This window comes from Branchiostoma floridae, unplaced genomic scaffold, assembly GCF_000003815.2.
Source record: "Branchiostoma floridae strain S238N-H82 unplaced genomic scaffold, Bfl_VNyyK Sc7u5tJ_1585, whole genome shotgun sequence".
NCBI lineage: Eukaryota > Metazoa > Chordata > Leptocardii > Amphioxiformes > Branchiostomatidae > Branchiostoma > Branchiostoma floridae.
Window position 1 is genome coordinate 43,735 of NW_023365779.1, and position 22,143 is coordinate 65,877.

Genomic DNA, 22,143 nt, shown 5'->3' on the forward strand with positions numbered 1-22,143 from the left:
ATGATGTGCTCCCCCACTTGTGTTGGGCTGGGAGGGGGTCTTGTGTTGGCTGGGGTGGGTGGGTCTTGTGTTTGGCTGGGAGGGGGGTGTTGTAGCTGGGGGGTGTTGGGTAGGACTGGGAGGGGGTCTTGTGTTCAACTTAGGGGGGTCTTGTTTTGGCTGGGAGGGGGGTGTTGTGTTGGGCTGGGAGGGGGTCTTGTGTTCAACTTGGGGGTGTTGTGTTCAGCTGGGGGGGGGGTGTTGTGTTGGGCTGGGGTGGGTGGGTCTTGTGTTTGGCTGGGAGGGGGGTTGTTGTAGCTGGGGGGTGTTGGGTAGGACTGGGGGGGGTCTTGTGTTCAGCTTGAAGGGGGCCTTTTGTTTGGCCATGCATCAGTGTCATGCCAAAGTCAGAGGCAGATCTTAAGAAGTACCCATGAAGACTGGAGAGGGTGTTAGCTCAGTTATACATCATTTTGTGCAGAAAAAGAATCACACGAAAAACAAAGCATTTTGACAAACATCCCCCTTCAATCCAACATGGTCTGTTCCTTGTCTACCCAATTCCAGTGGTCAGGCTTGTGGAGGAATCCATTGCCATGCACCTGCGGGGGTGGGAGGGGGATGAGAACTCGCGAGACTCACCCAGCAGAGAGGCTACCTCATAGGCCTTTTGCTGTTCGATAGTTTCATAGTTTAGCGCCTCGAAGAAGATATTCATCACCAGAGTGTTCTTCCTGCACGAGGAGAGAAAGACACAGAACACCCCCAAGGTCAAGATTACCACGACACGACACGCGCTACTCTACACACCACAACCTACCGAGGAGGGACGCAACCTCGTACGCCTTTTGCTGCTCGATTGTTTCATAGTTCAGCGCTTCGAAGAAGACGTTCAAAACCAGGGTGTTTTTCCTGTGTGTGAAGAAAAGAATACCCTGGGAGTTGTTTTTTTTATTTGGGTCCGGAGTTTCTACCCACTACTGGCGGGACATGCAAGTTCTGCATCCTCAGCTCAGCTACTCTTTGCTCTGGACTAAACGCTGGTTCATGAAGTCATGTTTATGCTGGGGGAAGTGAAGTGGGGAAACCACCGACTATGAAACCTCTCATTGTAACAGCTGATATTATGCATATTTTCACTGTCCTTTTTTCTGCTCAGTTTCATGTGCCAATCTTAGTCTTTCCTTCTTCACACCCATATTCTAACAAAACTCTTAGAAAGTCTTTTCAGCAATATTATTTTCATGTTGTAGTTTCCCCACTTAAGCATTTCACACAAGGAGCTACAAACTACAAGCTTCAAGTTTTAAAGCAAAAGCCATTCTATGGCAGCTTACCAAAGTTAACTACAGCATGCCAACACGATTAATAACCTGGAGTCCAGCCCTTACATGTACATAGCGTGGGCGGGCTATGTAACTAGTGTAGGCTCTCTTCAAACACCGACAGAAAGGTTTATCTGCACCGTAGAGAGTCTACACTAGCTACATAGCCTGCCCAAGCCTGCCCAAGCGACGTGAGGACTGAATCAGGTTACACAATTATATGATTTACCAACATCCACTCACACCTGAAGTGGTCCATGCACATTCACCTGTAGCACATTCACCTGAAGGACATTCACCTGAAGCACTTTCACACTCACCTGAAGTAGTCTTCAGGCTTGCCGTACTTTCTAGCCAGATATTTGACGGCTTGCTCGCTGGGGAACTTGACATGAGACATAAACAGGTTGTAGCGCGTCGTGTTGCAGGGCGTGTCACACACACACTTTTTGTTGTCTGACTTCACCAGAAAATCTGAAGGACAAATTACTCAAGTTAGTTTTCACATCACGCACGTTCTTGTTGCCCAACTTCATCAGGAAATCTAACGGGAAAATTACTAAAAAAAAGTGAGAAGTACCACACCGAGATAGGGGCATGGGAGGAACGAAGGTGCTAAAGGTATCAGTTCACTACAGAAACTCTTTCTAGACAAGTAAGTGGAAGCACAGAGTGCCTCTTCCCTAGTACATGCAGACCGTTCCTCAGAGCTGTGGACACGGGTAACTTAAAGGCAGTCTAAGAAAGGGGAAGAAGCATTCCTTATACCGAGAGCTTGTGTCTAAGAAAGGGGAAGAAACGTTCCTTACCGAGAACTTGTTTCTAAGAAAGGGAAAGAAGCGTTCCTTACCAAGAGCTTGATCAGCACACTCCACATAAACATCCGGAGTGCAGATGGGGAAATTTCCTGCAGAAATGGCAAACATTGAAGTTTGTAACTTAACAAGAAATAAAAAGATATACTTTTTAACCTGAGATGTTCTGTTGCCTAAAAGGGACATCTTGACAGTGGACAGCATGCATGCCTGTCCTTGGTGCTGAACTACCATCACAAAGTGATATCATAGCTATAGACAGCTCTTCTGCCTACAATACGTAACCACCCAACGATTATGACCATAACTGTCATTCAACACACGGATTTTCATATGTTAATAAGATCATCACATAATTGGTCTTAAGAGGCTGCCCTATATTGTGTTACGTTCCCAGCTGCAGTTATACATCATGACATTGAAAACTATTGGAAAAGTGCCAGACCCAAGGAAAAATATTTCTTCTTTCTTAAGAAAAGACTTGGTGACATTCTCCTACAGCAGAGTACCGTCAGTCATTTATTCCTGACTGTACTCTGCTTTCCTTCCCTTTTGCCGGCGGTATTACCCGCCCTACTTATTAGATATTAATGAGCTTGCCCTTATATGGGCAGTCAGCCGTTGGGGATCGGGCGTTGGCATGGTGAGCAAACAAAGTCATGGTAAGACGTAACATGATTGGCTGGTAGCTTCCCAGCGGCCTTTGCGAGACAGCTTCCGACAAAATGAAGCCCAAGGAAGGCCTGTTCTCTGATTGGTTGACAGCTTGTTTGTGGCGACAATCATAATACCCGTAGGTAGGCCCTGGGACAGCAGGGCCCCATAAGGTAAATGCCGTTGGGGACCGGGCGTTAGGAGGATGCTTGGTGAGAGAGAGAAAGAAAGAGGGAGAGAGAGAGAAAGAAAGAGAGGGAGAGAGAAAGAGTATGTGTGAGAGGGAGTAAAAGTTTCCCATACCTGGCATGTGCACCATCTTGCATCCACACTGGCTCACCACAAACTTGGTCTCACAGTCGATTCGACAGGCCGACGTCGTGTACTTGGCAAAGTCAAAGGTCAGGTCGTTCTCTGCCTTACACTGACCCCACGGAGCCGGCAGGTAGGTGATCTGGAAAATAAGGTCATTCAACGTGTCATCAGCCAGGTCATAGGTCACTTCAGCAGTCCCCTAAGCATGGCAGCTGAACATGCAGGTCAAGAAAAGGCAGTCGTCCCATCGTCAAAAACATGATGGTAAACACATGTACCATAGTGAGAGAAGTTAAGATCTTTTTCTCTGCTGGATATGTGTATCAACTGGCTTGCTGTGCACAACTTTCTTAAAGCCTCCACATCTGGGTGCAGGCACGTCTCGCCTGACGGAACAACAGGCAAATAACTGGATGGTGCGAGTGCAGAAGAGGTCGGTTTTCCAAGATGCACATATCCAGCTGAGTCACAGTTGTTGAGAAATAGTGTAACAAACACATGATGGTAGCAAACATCATGTAATTGTTGAGAAAAGGGACAGAATATCAGAGGAGAGCAGGGAAGACAGATCAAGTTGATTCTTGCTCAGCTTGTTTAGACAAAAACGAAAGAGCCTAGAGCTTGATAAAGGACAGTCGGTGTCAGGTCTGGTGCATGGACGTCAGAGTTAAGTCTGGTTACATGTAGTGTGGCCACTGCGACAGACAGTGTGAGGTTTGGTTAGAGGTAGTGTGTGTGTTGTTATAGGGCAGTATGTTAGTGTGTGTGTTGGTTATAGGGCAGTATGTTAGTGTAAGTGTTGGTTATAGGGCAGTATGTTAGTGTGTGTGTTGGTTATAGGGCAGTATGTTAGTGTGTGTGTTGGTTATAGGGCAGTATGTTAGTGTGTGTGTTGGTTATAGGGCAGTATGTTAGTGTGTGTGTTGGTTATAGGGCAGTATGTTAGTGTGTGTGTTGGTTATAGGGCAGTATGTTAGTGTGTGTGTTGGTTATAGGGCAGTATGTTAGTGTGTGTGTTGGTTATAGGGCAGTATGTTAGTGTGTGTGTTGGTTATAGGGCAGTATGTTAGTGTGTGTGTTGGTTATAGGGCAGTATGTTAGTGTGTGTGTTGGTTATAGGGCAGTATGTTAGTGTGTGTGTTGGTTATAGGACATGTTGTTAGTGTGAGTGTTGTATGACAGGATGTTAGTGTGAATGTTGATTATAGGACATGTTGTTAGTGTGAACGTTAGTTGTCCAGTTTAGTCACTACAGTAGGCATGCTTTAGTTTAGTTGCATGAAGTTTTTATCTTACAAGCTTGCAGCAAAATTTGTAGCTCCTGCAGTACCAATATCAAAAGGTAGGGGGAAATTGCAGAAAATCCGTCCCGAATTTTACTTTCTTTGTAGCGAGGTGGAGGATGGAGGCCATGCAAATAAAAGGTTATGTTTATCAGCATTGTCAGGAGGAGGGCACATATTAACATGAAGAGGATAGCAAGAAAAAAGTATAACAAGTGAAGAATTATTTCAGAAGATTAACAAGAGCAATAGCAGGGTCAGATCATGTTTTCTGGCTGTCACCATTTGATATCCACGGAGGGCTGAATGGCACTTCCTCTCAAGAGCGACACAAATTTAGCCACTTCGTGAGTCCCAATGACCTTATGTGGCAACATGTTGCAATTCAGTTTGATGACTTCATCATCTGATTTTTTAAATGTACTTCAGATACAGTTACCTGCAACCTCTGGGACTAACAAAATATTCAGATTTTAGGTCATGTCCGATTCTGACATGTTTCGACTAAAATTTTCTTCAAGCCCTAAGCCTGATAAGTCATTGTGAAAAGATGAAAAAACGCAAGAAAGCTTGTTTTCTAGACCTTTTGCTGTGCAAGCCTTGTCATGGAAGCTCATATGTGTTGATTGTTATCACAGCGCAATGCTGAACTTGAAATCAAATTTTCAATGATCACTGTCACACTCCTCAGAATCAACAATAATGAGTCACTTTCAAATGTAAACTCGCCAGGGTAACAAAAGTGTGACCTTATGGATGAGGAGGGCGACAGTGGTTGCCAGGGTAACAAAAGTGCGACCTTATGGATGAGGAGGGCGACAGTGGTTGTGCCTTTTTGTTCAGCATCTCCTTGTGTAAGCTTTGATCATCAGCTCAAATGTTAGAGCTGACCCTACCTTGCCGAGAGGAGGGAGCGCAGTTAGTTAGGCTGACAGTGGGAAGTCAGAGCTCAGCTGACAGAGCAAAATGTCATGGCTGTCCACACAATAGGTTCTGCATGCACTGATAATGATACAGCTATCTAATATTACAAAGTGTTGGCATGTTAAGTTTTTCCTGGCTCTCTGTACTTTGTTTTTAATCTTAACTGTGAGCTTTCAGCAAAAAGAATATGCTAAAAAGTCTAATCTCCAACAGTCAGCCACAACCAAACTGTCTCATGCAAAAACTGTCAACGTCAGTCATGTATTCATTATAGAACACAGGAACAAAGCAACTGTGAAACTGTCCCTCTAGCTGCTGGCAGGCAATCTTGCCTGTTGTTGCTATAGTAACATGCTGTTTTGAGGAGAAAGCCTCATGCCAAGTGAACGTTTCTTAGCAAACTTGGCCCAGATGAAGGAGAGATGTGTGGATGCTGGGTCGTGGTTGGGCACCAGATTCCGGTCATCTGCAGCTCAAGGCGCTATTGGTGAGGATTTAGAACGGAACTGTACCCTCTGCTCTTGTGTTGAAACGTAATACTGCATGCCCGGCCCCACGCCAAAGCCGAGTTCATGAATGAAGGGCGGCTCTTCTTGCGTGTGCAGCTGAATCTTGAAGCCCACCTCAAACGTTACTTCATCTGTGGGCGAAAGGCAGTATGGGGTTAATATGACACACGCACACACGGCTAGTGCAGAGAAAGACTGTACCCTCTGTTCTTGGGTCATAAGGAAATACTGCATGCCCGGCCCCACGCCAAACCCCAATTCATGTATGAAGGGCGGCTCCTCCTGCGTGTGTAACTGCACCTTCAGCCCAACCTCAAACGTTACCTCATCTGAAAAACAACATGTGGAGAAAAGCCGTGCAGAGAACAGCAAATAACAACTTGAATGTACTACTGGGTAACTGGTCTAACAACATCTAACTCCTAGTTTACTGGTTTGTTTCTAGTGGCTTCATATCAGAAGAGTTGGCAACTTTTTTTCATGCAAACATTAACTGCTTTTCTAGATATCGTGTCAGACGTAAGATGATGGGCCCTCTACGGAAGGGTGGACAGCTTTGTCTACCAATGCGTGAAGAGCTGTGACTGTCTTTGCTTGTTCCATATTCTATCATTGTTAAAGGCTATTATTGATAGTATATCTCCCGAGCCTGGAGAGTTAAAATTTGTATGGGCAGCAAGCGTGATTATATTTAGATCTGTATCTGTATCTATATAGCCGGTATAACCGTCGTTTGGCGTAACACACCAGCTTCGCAGGCACGCGGCACGGCAGCAGCTGGTTATATTACACCGAACGACTCGTTACCCCTAACTTTTGCACATCTATCTGCAAGCGTTCTTTAAAACTACCCAGAGAAGATGCCCCTACTGTACTTGGTGATAACAAATTCCACTCTATGATAGTTCTGAGAAAGTACGAATTTTTGAACACATCAATCCTAGGTTGGTAACTCTGGTATTTGAAGGCATGACTGTTTCTTGTTCTTTTTTGAGCTGGTATTAGATACTTATCCGTTGGTACGTCCACCAGTTTATTGGTCATTTTGTACATCATGGAAAGTCTGTATATTTTCCTTCTGTCTTCAAGTGACATCCACTGCAAATCTGTTTTCATTTTGGTAACACTAGAATCCCTGTTACAGTTGTTTGTGCAGAATCGGGCAGCTTGGTTCTGTACCCTTTCAAGTTTATCTTTGCCTTTCTTTGTATACGGGTCCCATACTGTAGCGGCATATTCAAGGTTAGGTCTTACTAGTGACGTGTATGCAAGTGCCCACAAGTTGCGTTTGATTACTCCCAATGTCTGTTTAGCCTTGGTTGTTATTTCGTTAACATGGACACCCCACTTCAGCCCAGTTGTTAATGTAACACCCAGGTATGGGTGGGTTTTTGTGGTTTTTAATGTCTGACCACAAAACTGGTAAGAGGACACATTTGGTGTTCATTTGTTTGTTATGTGCATGATATGGCACTTATCAGGATTGAACTACAGAAGCCATTTCCTTTGCCATTCTTCCAATGTGTTGCTTCCTTTAACATAGACAAGGTGAATTGTCCAGATCAACAAAGTAATCAGGCATGCAACTTTGAAATACAGTAGAGCCTAATCTTAAAATGTTTCTGATTTTCAAATCTTTGTAATCATGACCAACACTGGTCATAAGTCATACACAACAAAACGTCTCCCACCAATGTTTCTACTGTCTTTAGATAAGTGACTTTATGAACACATGTATCAGTAGTGGGTCACAGGTGTCTGGGAGTCTTCCCGACCCGTTCAGGTTCACACAGAAATGAGCCCAAGCTGTGATGACCCCGGCTATGACCCCGGACTCTCCAATGATGAGTTTAAGGGTATATTTGAAAGTGAAAGTTTATTCCTTACCTGACTCTACAATGATAAATTTAAGGGTATATCTAACAGTGAAAGTGAAAGTTTGTTGCTCACCTGACTCTCCCCACGCCGGCATATAGTCCTCCTGCTGGACGTCCAGGAAAAACTCCACCCCGTTTCCGATCCCGCCCTTCAGCGTTTTCAGCACGGGCTGGTTCGGACTCCCGGAGTTAAAGGTATAGCACTTCCCATACCTGGTGAACACCTGAGGAAGTAAACAATAAACATAAACAAACACAGTCTTGTATGGCACTTCCCATACCTGGTGAAGACCTGAGGAGATAAACAATAAACATAAACAAACACAGTCATGTATGGCACTTCCCATACCTGGTGAAGACCTGAAAAGTAAACAACAAACATAAACATAAACAGTCATGTATGGCACTTCCCATACCTGGTGAAGACCTGAAAAGTAAACAATAAACATAAACAAAACACAAACATGTACAGCACTTCCCAAACCTACAAACACCTGCAAACTGGTAAAGCTGGATCTCATAGCCACCTAGAAACCACCTAATACAAACTGGCACAGCTGGATCTCACAGCCACCTAGAAACCACCTAATACAAACTGGCACAGCTGGTTTTCACCTGTAACCACCTACAATCTTGTAGTTAATGTTGTAGTTAATGTTGTATTTAATGTTGTAGTTAAGGTTTTACTTAAGTTGAAATCCACTTTTCTTCTTAGAGGAGACCTGAAAGGAAGCTCATCAGCTTTTTTAATGCTGCTTGTAGATTTGAGTTCTGCCTTCTGCAGTGTTTAACAATAGATATCTGAATACATTGGATTTCATCATTTTACCTGCAAAATGAAACATTTTAAAGCCATCTTTTAATATGCAATTTTAAATGTTTTTTTTCACACCTGAAATAAAGAATAAAAGATATGGAAACAGTTTGTTTAGAACAGAAAACTATCTGCTTATCTTGTAACATGTATTGCCTTGACTAAAAATGGAACTATTATAGTACAGCGTCCATAATTGTAGCTATCCTCTTGCAGAGTCCTACACAGCCAGTAACACATTTTCACAACATCTGAAAACACCATGCCATGTAGAAAGGTGTGATTAGTGCAAAACACATATTACACATACGTGCTACATAATGAACTATATCATCACAGTTATACCTTTGTTATCACACATGTACCTGTACCAGGTGTGGGTCTGACACAGTTGCCGACTCTCTGGGCCGAGGTCTGATATATCATAATAAGCTACATCATGGAAGATAAGAGTTTGGGACAAACCTACCACAGCTTCACCTCCAGGAGCCATTCTTTTTTACTGCCTTTTTTACTGCCTTATGCGTCTCCTGGGACTTAGAAGATGATTAAGCAAGCCCAACAAAATAAGTCATACTTTACATACAACATTACAGGGATCTTCCTTGGGCATTGATATGTATTTTCAGCGTGTGATTTCAGAGAAATATTCAACTGATGATACAAACATTAAGCTGGTGTACTGAACCTTTCTGTGTGTTTTTCCATTAAGAAATGTCAACGTGCATTATTGTGTACTTAGCTGTTGTTACAGGCACATCCGACAGGGGGCGCTTCTAAACCATAGTGCAGAATTGTTTTAGTCTGTGAGCCTCAGAGTAGATACTGAGTAGCCCTGCCCATTATAGTACATCCATGGGCCACACTCCACACTTAACATGTTATAAAGGCTTGCCATTATATAGTAGCATATTGTTAACCATTGTCCATAGGTATATCTATAGTCCATACTTACCAAGGACTGCCATAGTAGCATATTGTTAACCATTGTCCATAGGTATATCCATGGTCCATACTTACCAAGGTCTGCCATAGTAGCATATTGTTAACCATTGTCCATAGGTATATCCATGGTCCATACTTATTGTTAACGATTAACCACAATGTCCACTGATCGTTAATTTGGCACAAAGTTCATCAGTGCAGACATGACAACAGTAATGGCAGAATGAAGATATGTAGCTTAGAAATGGAAACGACCTGTCAATACCAATTCCCAAAAATGCACGAACCCAGAAAACCCTCCTTCACAGAGCCACTCAGTTATGGAACAATCTTCGACTTGAAGCACAAACAGCTCCCACAAAATCCTTCAAAGCATTCTCTGATAACTAATGTCCGCACATGTACTACATTTTTAGCGCGTACAGATTGTAATATATAATGTACATTTATAACCATTATTGTTTCTAATGTTTAAAATCTTCGTACTGACTTTGTTGCCAGTTTAAATAGTATTATGTCTGCAGCTAGTGGCAATCAAATGGAACACCGGAAGATGGAATGTATCCAATCAGATTTAAGACCACAATAAACTTCCATTTTGGCTATCAAATGAAAGAATGACGAACTGCCTCCAGACTAATTCTAGAGTTCCAGTTGAGATTTCCAGTCCCACATCTCAGTCACCTTACAACCAGGTGGGCTGATATCGTAAGCTGTAGGTAAGACTGATGTAAGAAATACTAGTAACCATACTTGATAACTAAATAACCACCTTAATACCATCCTTGATAACTAAATAACCACCTTGATACCATCCTTGATAACTGAATAACCACCTTAATACCATCCTTGATAACTGAATAACCACATTAATACCATCCTTGATAACTGAATAACCTCCTTAAAACCATCCTTGATAACTGAATAACCACCTTAATACCATCCTTGATAACTGAATAACCACCTTAATACCATCCTTGATAACTGAATAACCACCTTGATACCATCCTTGATAACTGAATAACCACCTTGATACCATCCTTGATAACTGAATAACCACCTTAATACCAATTTTGATAAATATCAACACCATTTATGATAACTGACCACCTTGCATACATCATGTATATCTCAACTTCCAACAGCAAGCTGCATGTCAGATTCCAACATTGTGCCCTTGACAATGGCCTTGCAAATGTTCATTGACTGTAGTAGAATTTGTCAGCATCGTATTTTCTGCGGACTATTGGAAAACTTCCAATTGCTTCTCATCATGGCAAACTCCAGCCATGAACCATAATGGAACAATGGGGCGTCTGTGGTCCCAGAGGTCACCCAAACCAAATAACCGTCCGCGCCACGATCCGCCAGCCCAAATAACTGTCCGCGCCACAATCCGCCGGCCCTCAACCCCTGCATCTGCTGCGCATTATCGACCGTCTGGCCGGGTTCAAAGAGAGGCACCGGAGCCAATCGAAGGCCAGAATTCCCCAGAAACGGAAATCAAAGACTCTCCCAACCGGAGCGCAGCACGTCCTGATGAAAGGACGGGGAAAATCAATGGAATTTAATGTCCATCATTCCCATCGGTCATCCTGCCCTCGCCAGACGGAATCCTTTAATGAGGGGATAAAATGCAATCCAATCATTCTGAAGGTCAATAGCAACCCCACAATAACTTTCACTTTCAGTTTTGCAAACATACCAACCAACTGGGACAGATAATCCTGTTATAAACTTATCTGTACCAAACACCTGGAGTTAGAGTATCTCTGCACCACTGAAGCATCGTGGCATTGCCTCACTTTCACAGGGACTCCATTGATGGCTTCACTTTCACTTCTTCTGTCTGCCACAGCTGTCTCACTTTCCCTTTCCCTGCTGTTTAAGTCCTGCCTGTAGCTGGAGTGATGGAGCCTGCAGCCGGAGTGATGGAGAGGCATGTTCAGTGTTTCCCATCGCGCCTGGCAGGAGCCGTGTCAGCCGCTCATCAGGAATCTGCCTGACTGATGTGCCGTCTGCAGCGCATCGCTGCTGCCCAAGGCTAACGCTGCCCCGGGGAATGCTGATGAGGGCGGAATGTTGAAGTGGATCTTCGGGAGCTCACTGGACATGCATGAAACCGCCCACGGTTCGCATCGAGGCGATTTTAGACTCTACAATGCTGCCTACGTCATGACGGTAATATGATATGCAAGGTAACAGTCACTCAAGCATCTCGGTAATATGATATGCAAGGTTAACCAGTCACACAAGCATCTGGGTAACATTGGAACGAGTCAGACCTCTCATACAGTATCCACTGTCCATTAGTGACAGCTTCCAGTAAAGGAAAGAAGGGCGTGATATTTCTGCAGCTTACAGAAAAGCCAAACCCAACAAACCCAACCGTGCGTAATCATCAAACCCTTCACTTTGCAACAATAATGTTATCCCATTCCTATTCCCTGTTGTCACGTTCAATTAGCCTGGGGACAAGGATTTGCAATAAGATTTCATTAGTTCCCACCCTGCAGTGCCTCGCACCGCTGAGTCCCTGATAAGTTGGCAGGTTATTTCCTATTAATCTGTGCTTGCAGCTGGCATTATTGGCAGTTATTTCATCCAGTTGGGGAATTAATGGTTTTTGATGGGAGGTTGGCACTTTGGAGGACAGTAAACAATGGTGGGCAGTTAACTATGGTGGGCAGTTAACTATGGTGGGAAGTTAACTATGGTGGGAAGTTAACGATGGAGGGCAGTTAACTATGGTGGACAGCTAACTATCGTAGGCAGTTAACTATGGTGGACAGTTAACTATGGAGGGCAGTTAACTATGGTGGACAGCTAACTATCGTAGGCAGTTAACTATGGTGGACAGTTAACTATGGAGGGCAGTTAACCATGGTGGGCAGTTAACTATGGAGGGCAGTTAACCATGGTGGGCAGTTAACTATGGTGGGCAGTTAACTATGGTGGGCAGTTAACTATGGTGGGCAATTAACTATGGTGGGCAGTGTGGGTCTGAGTGGTGAGGGTTCCACACCAGTGTGGGTCTGAGTGGTGAGGTTCCCCACCAGTGTGGGTCTGAGTGGTGAGTGAGGGTTCCACACCAGTGTTGGTCTGAGTGGTGAGGGTTCCCCACCTGTGTGGGTCTCAGTGGTGAGGGTTCCACACCAGTGTGGGTCTGAGTGGTGAGGGTTCCACACCAGTGTGGGTCTGAGTGGTGAGGGTTCCACACCTGTGTGGGTCTGAGTGGTGAGGGTTCCACACCAGTGTGGGTCTGAGTGGTGAGGGTTCCACACCTGTGTGGGTCTGAGTGGTGAGGGTTCCACACCAGTGTGGGTCAGAGTGGTGAGGGTTCCACACCAGTGTGGGTCTGAGTGGTGAGGGTTCCACACCAGTGTGGGTCTGAGTGGTGAGGGTTCCACACCAGTGTGGGTCTGAGTGGTGAGGGTTCCACACCAGTGTGGGTCTGAGTGGTGAGGGTTCCACACCAGTGTGGGTCTGAGTGGTGAGGGAGGGTTCCCCACCAGTGTGGGTCTGAGTGGTGAGGGTTCCACACCAGTGTGGGTCTGAGTGGTGAGGGTTCCACACCTGTGTGGGTCTGAGTGGTGAGTGAGGGTTCCACACCTGTGTGGGTCTGAGTGGTGAGGGTTCCACACCAGTGTGGGTCTGAGTGGTGAGGGTTCCACACCAGTGTGGGTCTGAGTGGTGAGGGTTCCACACCAGTGTGGGTCTGAGTGGTGAGGGTTCCACACCTGTGTGGGTCTGGGTGGTGAGGGTTCCACACCTGTGTGGGTCTCGGTGGTGAGGGTTCCACACCAGTGTGGGTTTACAAGTATTGATCCCGAAGCCCAGACCCATCACTAATGCTGCAGACACAAACCACATCAATAACGGAGGAGTGGCCGGCAAGTGGAGAAATTCTACACACGTCGGTAAGGCAGATAACATCTTTCCCATTTCAGCCGGCATACCAAACACCTGGGGGCCGCAACAAAGCAGCAGAAACTGGGCCCACAACACAGCAGAAACTGGGCCCACAACCCAGCAGAATCTGGGCCCACAACACAGCAGAAACTGGGCCCACAACACAGCAGAAACTGGGCCCACAACAAAGCAGAAACTGGGCCCACAACACAGCAGAAACTGGGCCCACAACACAGCAGAAACTGGGCCCACAACACAGCAGAATCTGGGCCCACAACACAGCAGAAACTGGGCCCACAACACAGCAGAAACTGGGCCCACAACACAGCAGAAACTGGGCCCACAACACAGCAGAAACTGGGCCCACAACACAGCAGAAACTGGGCCCACAACACAGCAGAATCTGGGCCCACAACACAGCAGAAACTGGGCCCACAACACAGCAGAAACTGGGCCCACAACACAGCAGAAACTGGGCCCACAACACAGCAGAAACTGGGCCCACAACACAGCAGAAACTGGGCCCACAACACAGCAGAAACTGGGCCCACAACACAGCAGAAACTGGGCCCACAACACAGCTGAAACTGGGCCCACACCACAGCAGAAACTGGGCTCACAATAGGCTTTACAGGTAAAACTGCACTGTGTGGAGTCTGGGCAGGCTGCCTACAGTTTACAGGCTTTACAGGTAAAACTGCACTGTGTGGAGTCAGGGCCCGCTGCCTACAGTTTACAGGCTTTACAGGTAAAACTGCACTGTGTGGAGTCAGGGCCCGCTGCCTACAGTTTACAGGCTTCACAGGTAATATGCACTGTATGGAGTCAGGGCCCGCTGCCTACAGTTTACAGGCTTTACAGGTAAAACTGCACTGTGTGGAGTCAGGGCCCGCTGCCTACAGTTTACAGGCTTTACAGGCCCATTACAAGCCTCGTGGGATGGCTTCAATTAAACCCATGTCCTTCAGCAAAGACTTTAATAGGAGCAGTAAACGTGGGTCCATTTTCTAGGCCTATTCATCAGGGTTATATGCAAGGTGATCTCTCACCACTGTGAGCTTAACTGGGCATCCAAATTAAGGATGGTGCAAATACAGACTTGTGATGAGGCCATTACATTAAAAAAACTTCTACTGTCTGCCTGTAATGACTTTAACCCTTACAGCATTGGCAATCAGCTACTAATGGTGAACACAAGGTACCCACACTGGGGAGGGACCCTTATACACCTCTGTACCCCACACTGGGGAGGGACCATGGTACCCCTCTAAACCCCACACTGGGGAGGGACCCTTATACACCTCTGTACCCCACACTGGGGAGGGGCCCTTATACACCTCTGTACCCCACACTGGGGAGGGACCATGGTCCCCTCTGTACCCCACACTGGGGAGGGACCATGGTACCCCTCTGTACCCCACACAGGGGAGGGACCATGGTACCCCTCTGTACCCCACACTGGGGAGGGACCATGGTACCCTCTGTACCCCACACTGGGGAGGGACCATGGTACCCCTCTGTACCCCACACTGGGGAGGGACCATGGTACCCCTCTGTACCCCACACTGGGGAGGGACCATGGTACCCCTCTGTACCCCACACAGGGGAGGGACCATGGTACCCCTCTGTACCCCACACTGGGGAGGGACCATGGTACCCCTCTGTACCACACACTGGGGAGGGACCATGGTACCCTCTGTACCCCACACTGGGGAGGGACCATGGTACCCCTCTGTAATGGTACCCTCCGTACCCCACACTGGGGAGGGGCCATGGTACCCCTCTGTACCCCACACTGGGGAGGGACCATGGTACCCCTCTGTACCCCACACTGGGGAGGGACCATGGTACCCCTCTGTACCCCACACTGGGGAGGGACCATGGTACCCCTCTGTACCCCACACTGGGGAGGGACCATGGTACCTCTCTGTACCCCACACTGGGGAGGGACCATGGTACCCCTCTGTACCCCACACTGGGGAGGGACCCTTATACCCCTCTGTACCCCACACTGGGGAGGGACCATGGTACCCTCTGTACCCCACACTGGGGAGGGACCATGGTACCCCTCTGTACCCCACACTGGGGAGGGACCATGGTACCCCTCTGTACCCCACACTGGGGAGGGACCATGGTACCTCTCTGTACCCCACACTGGGGAGGGACCATGGTACCCCTCTGTACCCCACACTGGGGAGGGACCCTTATACCCCTCTGTACCCCACACTGGGGAGGGACCATGGTACCCCTCTGTACACAGGGACAGTGAAAGTGTTGTTTGAGAGGCGAAAGTTTCCTGTTGTTGCCATGGCAGATTGATGAGACAATCTTTGTGGTAATTAACCTCCCTGAGCTCAGCTGGTGTCAGGTTTCACCCTACTGCAAAATGGAGGCTACAAATCTGGGGCCAACCTTGGACTGGCTAACTTTCACTTATTACTGATGGTATGGGGGAGCTGAGAACTTTCACTTATTACTGATGGTATGGGGGAGCTGAGAACTTTCACTTATTACTGATGGTATGGGGGAGCTGAGAACTTTCACTTATTACTGATGGTATGGGGGAGCTGAGAACTTTCACTTATTACTGATTGTAGGGGGAGCTGAGAACTTTCACTTATTACTGATTGTAGAGAAATCAGAACTTTCACTTATTACTGATTGTATGGGGGAGCTGAGAACTTTCACTTATTACTGATTGTAGAGAAATCTGAGAACTTTCACTTATTGCTGATGGTATGGGGGAGCTTAGAGCTTTCACTTATTACTGATGGAGAGCTGAGAACTTTCACTTATTACTGATTGTAGAGCAATCTGAGAACTTTCACTTATTGCTGATGGTATGGGGGAGCTGAGAACTTTCACTTATTACTGATTGTAGAGAAATCTGAGAACTTTCACTTATTGCTGATGGTATGGGGGAGCTGAGAACTTTCACTTATTACTGATTGTAGAGCAATCTGAGAACTTTCACTTATTGCTGATGGTATGGCGGAGCTGAGAACTTTCACTTATTACTGATTGTAGAGAAATCTGAGAACTTTCACTTATTGCTGATGGTATGGGGGAGCTGAGAACTTTCACTTATTACTGATTGTAGAGAAATCTGAGAACTTTCACTTATTGCTGATGGTATGGGGGAGCTTAGAACTTTCACTTATTACTGATGGAGAGCTGAGAACTTTCACTTATTACTGATGGTATGGGGGAGCTGAGAACTTTCACTTATTACTGATTGTAGAGAAATCTGAGAACTTTCACTTATTGCTGATGGTATGGGGGAGCTGAGAACTTTCACTTATTACTGATTGTAGAGAAATCTGAGAACTTTCACTTATTACTGATTGTATGGGGGAGCTGAGAACTTTCACTTATTACTGATTGTATGGGGGAGCTGAGAACTTTCACTTATTACTGATGGAGAGCTGAGAACTTTCACTTATTACTAATTGTAGAGAAATCTGAGAACTTTCACTTATTACTGATTGTATGGGGGAGCTGAGAACTTTCACTAATTACTGATGGAGAGCTGAGAACTTTCACTTATTACCAAGGTAAGGAGGAGTTCACTGATTGTAAGGCGGAACTGAAAATTTTCAGTTAATGCTGAAGGTAAGGGGTCAGCTTAGAACTGTCACTTATTACTGATAGTAAGGAGGGTTAGGGTTAGGTGTACATGAGACCATAGCACACACAGTGGTGAGAGACCATAGCACACACAGTGGTGAGAGACCATAGCACACACAGTGGTGAGTGACCATAGCACACACAGTGGTGAGAGACCATGGTACACAAAGTGGTGAGAGACCATAGCACACACAGTGGTGAGAGACCATGGTACACACAGTGGTGAGAGACCATAGCACACACAGTGGTGAGAGACCATAGTTCACACGGTGGTGAGAGACCACAACATTGCCAGTGTAACCCGATGGAAACAGTGGTGAGAGACCACAACATTGTCATTATAACGCCATGGAAACAGTGGGGAGAAACCAGTGTAACGCGATGGAAACACAGTGTAGCGCAATGGGGCCCAGAAAGCCGACACATTCAGCTTAATGGCTTCTTGACGAGAGAAAAGCTGATAGAAATTCACAAAGGGGAGTAACCCGAGATGTTTGCTCTGGTCTCCGGGGGCGACGGCGGCGTGCGTGATAAACCTGCCTGGGGCCGTTAATGGATGATTGAGCGGAATTTGATGCCGCTCCTTTATGAGAGTTGTTTACCCCTGGGTCACGAGTGAAAGCAGAATTGTTTGACTAATATTCGCCGTGGAGACGAACCATTTAAGGAGATCCTCAGGGCTTAACGGCAACAACAACACACTAAAAACCTCGCATCTGGTTAGAAGGGATCTTCCATGGTTCGGGCTGAAAGCTGACGAAACTCGCAATGGAGAGCAACCATGGGGGTACTGAGAGCACTGCTGTAACATTAAAGCTGTCTGCACTAGTGGAGGGTAACCATGGGGGTACTGAGAGCACTGCTGTAACATTAAAGCTGTCTGCACTAGTGGAGGGTAACCATGGGGGTACTGAGAGCACTGCTGTAACATTAAAGCTGTCTACACTAGTGGAGGGTACCCATGGGGGTACTGAGAGCACTGCTGTAACATTAAAGCTGTCTACACTAGTGGAGGGTACCCATGGGGGTACTGAGAGCACTGCTGTAACATTAAAGCTGTCTACACTAGTGGAGGGTAACCATGGGGGTACTGAGAGCACTGCTGTAACATTAAAGCTGTCTACACTAGTGGAGGGTACCCATGGGGGTACTGAGAGCACTGCTGTAACATTAAAGCTGTCTACACTAGTGGAGGGTACCCATGGGGGTACTGAGAGCACTGCTGTAACATTAAATCTGTCTACACTAGTGGAGGGTACCCATGGGGGTACTGAGAGCACTGCTGTAGCATTAAAGCTGTCTGCACTAGTGGAGGGTACCCATGGGGGTACTGAGAGCACTGCTGTAGCATTAAAGCTGTCTGCACTAGTGGAGGGTAACCATGGGGGTACTGAGAGCACTGCTGTAGTATTAAAGCTGTCTACACTAGTGGAGGGTAACCATGGGGGTACTGAGAGCACTGCTGTAGCATTAAAGCTGTCTGCACTAGTGGAGGGTAACCATGGGGGTACTGAGAGCACTGCTGTAACATTAAGCTGTCTACATTAGTGGAGGATAACCATGGGGGTACTGAGAGCACTGCTGTAGCATTAAAGCTGTCTTCACCAGTGGAGGGTAACCATGGGGGTACTGAGAGCACTGCTGTAACATTAAAGCTGTCTACACTAGTGGAGGGTAACCATGGGGGTACTGAGAGCACTGCTGTAACATTAAAGCTGTCTACACTAGTGGAGGGTAACCATGGGGGTACTGACAGCACTGCTGTAGCATTAAAGCTGTCTACACTAGAGGAGTGATAGCACCATCCCCCAGCATTACTGATCCCTCCCCATTGTGATAGCACCATCCCCCAGCATTACTGATCCCTCCCCATTGTGACAGCACCATCCCCCAGCATTACTGATCCCTCCTCATTGTTACAGCACCATCCCCCAGCATTACTGATCCCTCCCCATTGTGACATCAACCATCCCCCAGCATTACTGATCCCTCCCCATTGTGACAGCACCATCCCCCAGCATTACTGATCTCTCCCCAAATTTGTGTAATTTAAGAAGTGACAGCCATATCCCCCTCACGCCGGATTCCGCAGGGAAACTTGCTACGCCCTTGGAATATGGAATGCTACATTAGTGCGAAATGCATCCGGAATTCAAAATGCCTTCCATATACCCGGCTGAGGATCCGAAGGGTTCTGTGCCAAGAATCCTCGCCCACTTCCATCTAACTCACACACTTACCATATCCCAAATCTCTGGAATTTCACTCTCTAACTCACACACTTACCATACCCCAAATCTCTGGAATTTTACTCTAACTCACACACGTACCATGTCCCAAATCTCTGGAATTTTACTCTCTAACTCACACACTTACCAGACCCCAAATCTCTGGAATTTCACTCTCTAACTCACACACTTACCAGACCCCAAATCTCTGGAATTTTACTCTTTAACTCACACACTTACCATATCCCAAATCTCTGGAATTTTACTAACTCACACACTTACCATATCCCAAATCTCTGGAATTTCACTCTCTAACTCACACACTTACCATATCCCAAATCTCTGGAATTTTACTCTTTAACTCACACACTTACTATATCCCAAATCTCTGGAATTTTACTAACTCACACACTTACCATATCCCAAATCTCTGGAATTTTACTCTCTAACTCACACACTTACCATATCCCAAATCTCTGGAATTTTACTCTCTAACTCACACACTTACCATATCCCAAATCTCTGGAATTTTACTCTCTAACTCACACACTTACCATATCCCAAATCTCTGGAATTTTACTCTCTAACTCACACACTTACCAGATCCCAAATCTCTGGAATTTCACTCTCTAAAGGCATATGGAATCCAGACCTTATATATCTAGAAGTTAAATTAGTGATTTTCATGAAAGATAATTTGGAATGCCAGCTGCTTGGCAACAATGGCTCCCAAGCATACTATATTTTTGGGTACATTGGAAAAGGAATTTTACTGAATAATTGTGTAACATACACATGTAGTATTACACATACAGTAGGTCTGTTATGGAAGGATGTATGAATGAATGATTAAATAATTGTGTATATAAATATAGTGTATGTGATAATAATTTTATTCACATTTATCAGTTGGTGTTGCTTTGCTAAAAAACAGCCTGAATCCATGAAGTGATTATTAAGACACAGGGTGAACATCATGAACTAGATGGAAGTTTCACAAATAAGACACGGTGAGCTGTTATTGTTCGAACCATTGGCAGACTGATTGCCGAAGGTTTGATAATGCAACATGCTACTGCACTGATGTTGCACTGCTGTTGCACTGCTGTTGCACTGATGTTGCACTGCTGTTGCACTGCTGTTGCACTGCTGTTGCACTGATGTTGCACTGATGTTGCACTGATGCTGCACTGATGTTGCACTGATGTTGCACTGATGTTGCACTGATAAGTAAAGCTGTCTACTGGCGACAAATTTCCAGCGTGTCTTAATTTCCCATTATAATCCCTAACAGTATATAAGCAATAAACACATCAACAAACTACAGCATCAAAATGTGAAGTCTCTATACCAAAACCTGACAGACTGCAGTAAAATTAAACCCTGCAGCACCGAGACAAACCTACACTACAGACTGCAGTAAAATTAAACCCTGCAGCACCGAGACAAACCTACACTGTACAGACTGCAGTAAAATTAAACCCTGCAGCACCGAGACAAACCTACACTGTACAGACTGCAGTAAAATTAAACCCTGCAGCACCGAGACAAACCTACACTGTACAGACTGCAGTAAAATTAAACCCTGCAGCACCGAGACAAACCTACACTGTACAGACTGCAGTAAAATTAAACCCTGCAGCACCGAGACAAACCTACACTGTACAGACTGCAGTAAAATTAAACCCTGCAGCACCGAGACAAACCTACACTGTACAGACTGCAGTAAAATTAAACCCTGCAGCACTGAGACAAACCTACACTGTACAGACTACAGTAAAATTAAACCCTGCAGCATGGAGACAAACCTACACTGTACAGACTGCAGTAAAATAAAACCCTGCTGTATCAAGACAAACCTACACTGTACAGACTGCAGTAAAATTAAACCCTGCAGCATGGAGACAAACCTACACTGTACAGACTGCAGTAAAATTAAACACTGCAGCATCGAGACAAGCCTACACTGTACAGACTGCAGTAAAATTAAACCCTGCAGCACCGAGACAAACCTAGGGTTGGCGGAAACGGCTGCCCGGTCGGTCGGAGGAAACCCCTGCCCGGTCCGGTCCGGAGGTTGGTTTTGGGGTTTTTGATTGTACCGAATGTAAACAACATGGCTTGCTGTCGCAACAGCGATTTAGGTGCATTTCTCTTGTAGGCTAATCCTACGTTGAACAGTAGCACTAATATCGTAAAACATTACCGTAATTACCGTAATAACAGTGTAATTGCGATCTTATACACGTTTGCGGTAAACACCAGATTTCGGTGATGCCAGCTCACTCAGTAGCGCTTATAAGGTCGATAATGAGCTGCGTGTCCTTTACCGTCAGAACTGATTAGCACCTCGATTTTTTTTTTGCGAAAATGTTATCCCCAACACTAGTTTTATACTTTGAAATAAGAAAACTGTAGGTTGGATTGATTGGATTGTGTTATTCATCGGATATTTTTGCATTCCATGCGGCGCACATTAGGTCGTTGACCCGAAATACGCAGTGTGTGTAGACACGTGGATATGTGTGAGGCGCTTCTAATAGGGGACAGTAGTAAACTTTATCGTTACTTGCTCTTCGGAATAGCTTTAGACAAATAAGATGTGGGCATTAATCAGAGTATGAGTCATGATGGGATTCTGCTGACTCTTGGTGCTTTGACCACGAACACATTTTCTTAAATCCTTAGTTAAATCTTTATTATCTGCGGGTCTCTTCATTTCCGACATGTGAGAAAATAGTATCGTGATCAAAGAATTGCAGTTTCAGGCTGTTTGTTTAATAATCAACTATGTTCTTATTAATAATCCGTCTACACGGTATTCAAAAGACGACTATTCTTCATATTACCGACCGTTCTCCACGTGATATCGCCCCGTAAATACGGCCGTACGATCGGATTTACAACATGTACATGATTACCCTAAGGCTTGTCGT

General features: G+C 45.7%; 1 protein-coding gene across 5 annotated transcripts in view; it reads right to left on the bottom strand.

The window, feature by feature from the left end:
- LOC118408435 (acid-sensing ion channel 1C-like) overlaps positions 1-22,143 on the bottom strand; it is a 273,733-nt gene that overhangs the window by 4,163 nt on the left and 247,427 nt on the right. For 3 of the 5 annotated variants that reach the window (XM_035809252.1, XM_035809253.1, XM_035809248.1), the window contains 6 exons: positions 7,755-7,905; positions 5,808-5,935; positions 3,077-3,227; positions 2,155-2,211; positions 1,625-1,778; positions 800-891 (listed from right to left, as the gene is read on the bottom strand). In XM_035809252.1, coding sequence (XP_035665145.1) covers positions 800-891; positions 1,625-1,778; positions 2,155-2,211; positions 3,077-3,227; positions 5,808-5,935; positions 7,755-7,905 — 733 coding nt within the window. Of the gene's footprint in view, positions 1-621; positions 714-799; positions 892-1,624; positions 1,779-2,154; positions 2,212-3,076; positions 3,228-5,807; positions 5,936-6,005; positions 6,134-7,754; positions 7,906-22,143 lie in introns of all 5 variants that reach the window. The other 2 variants (XM_035809251.1, XM_035809249.1) reach the window with 2 other exon arrangements.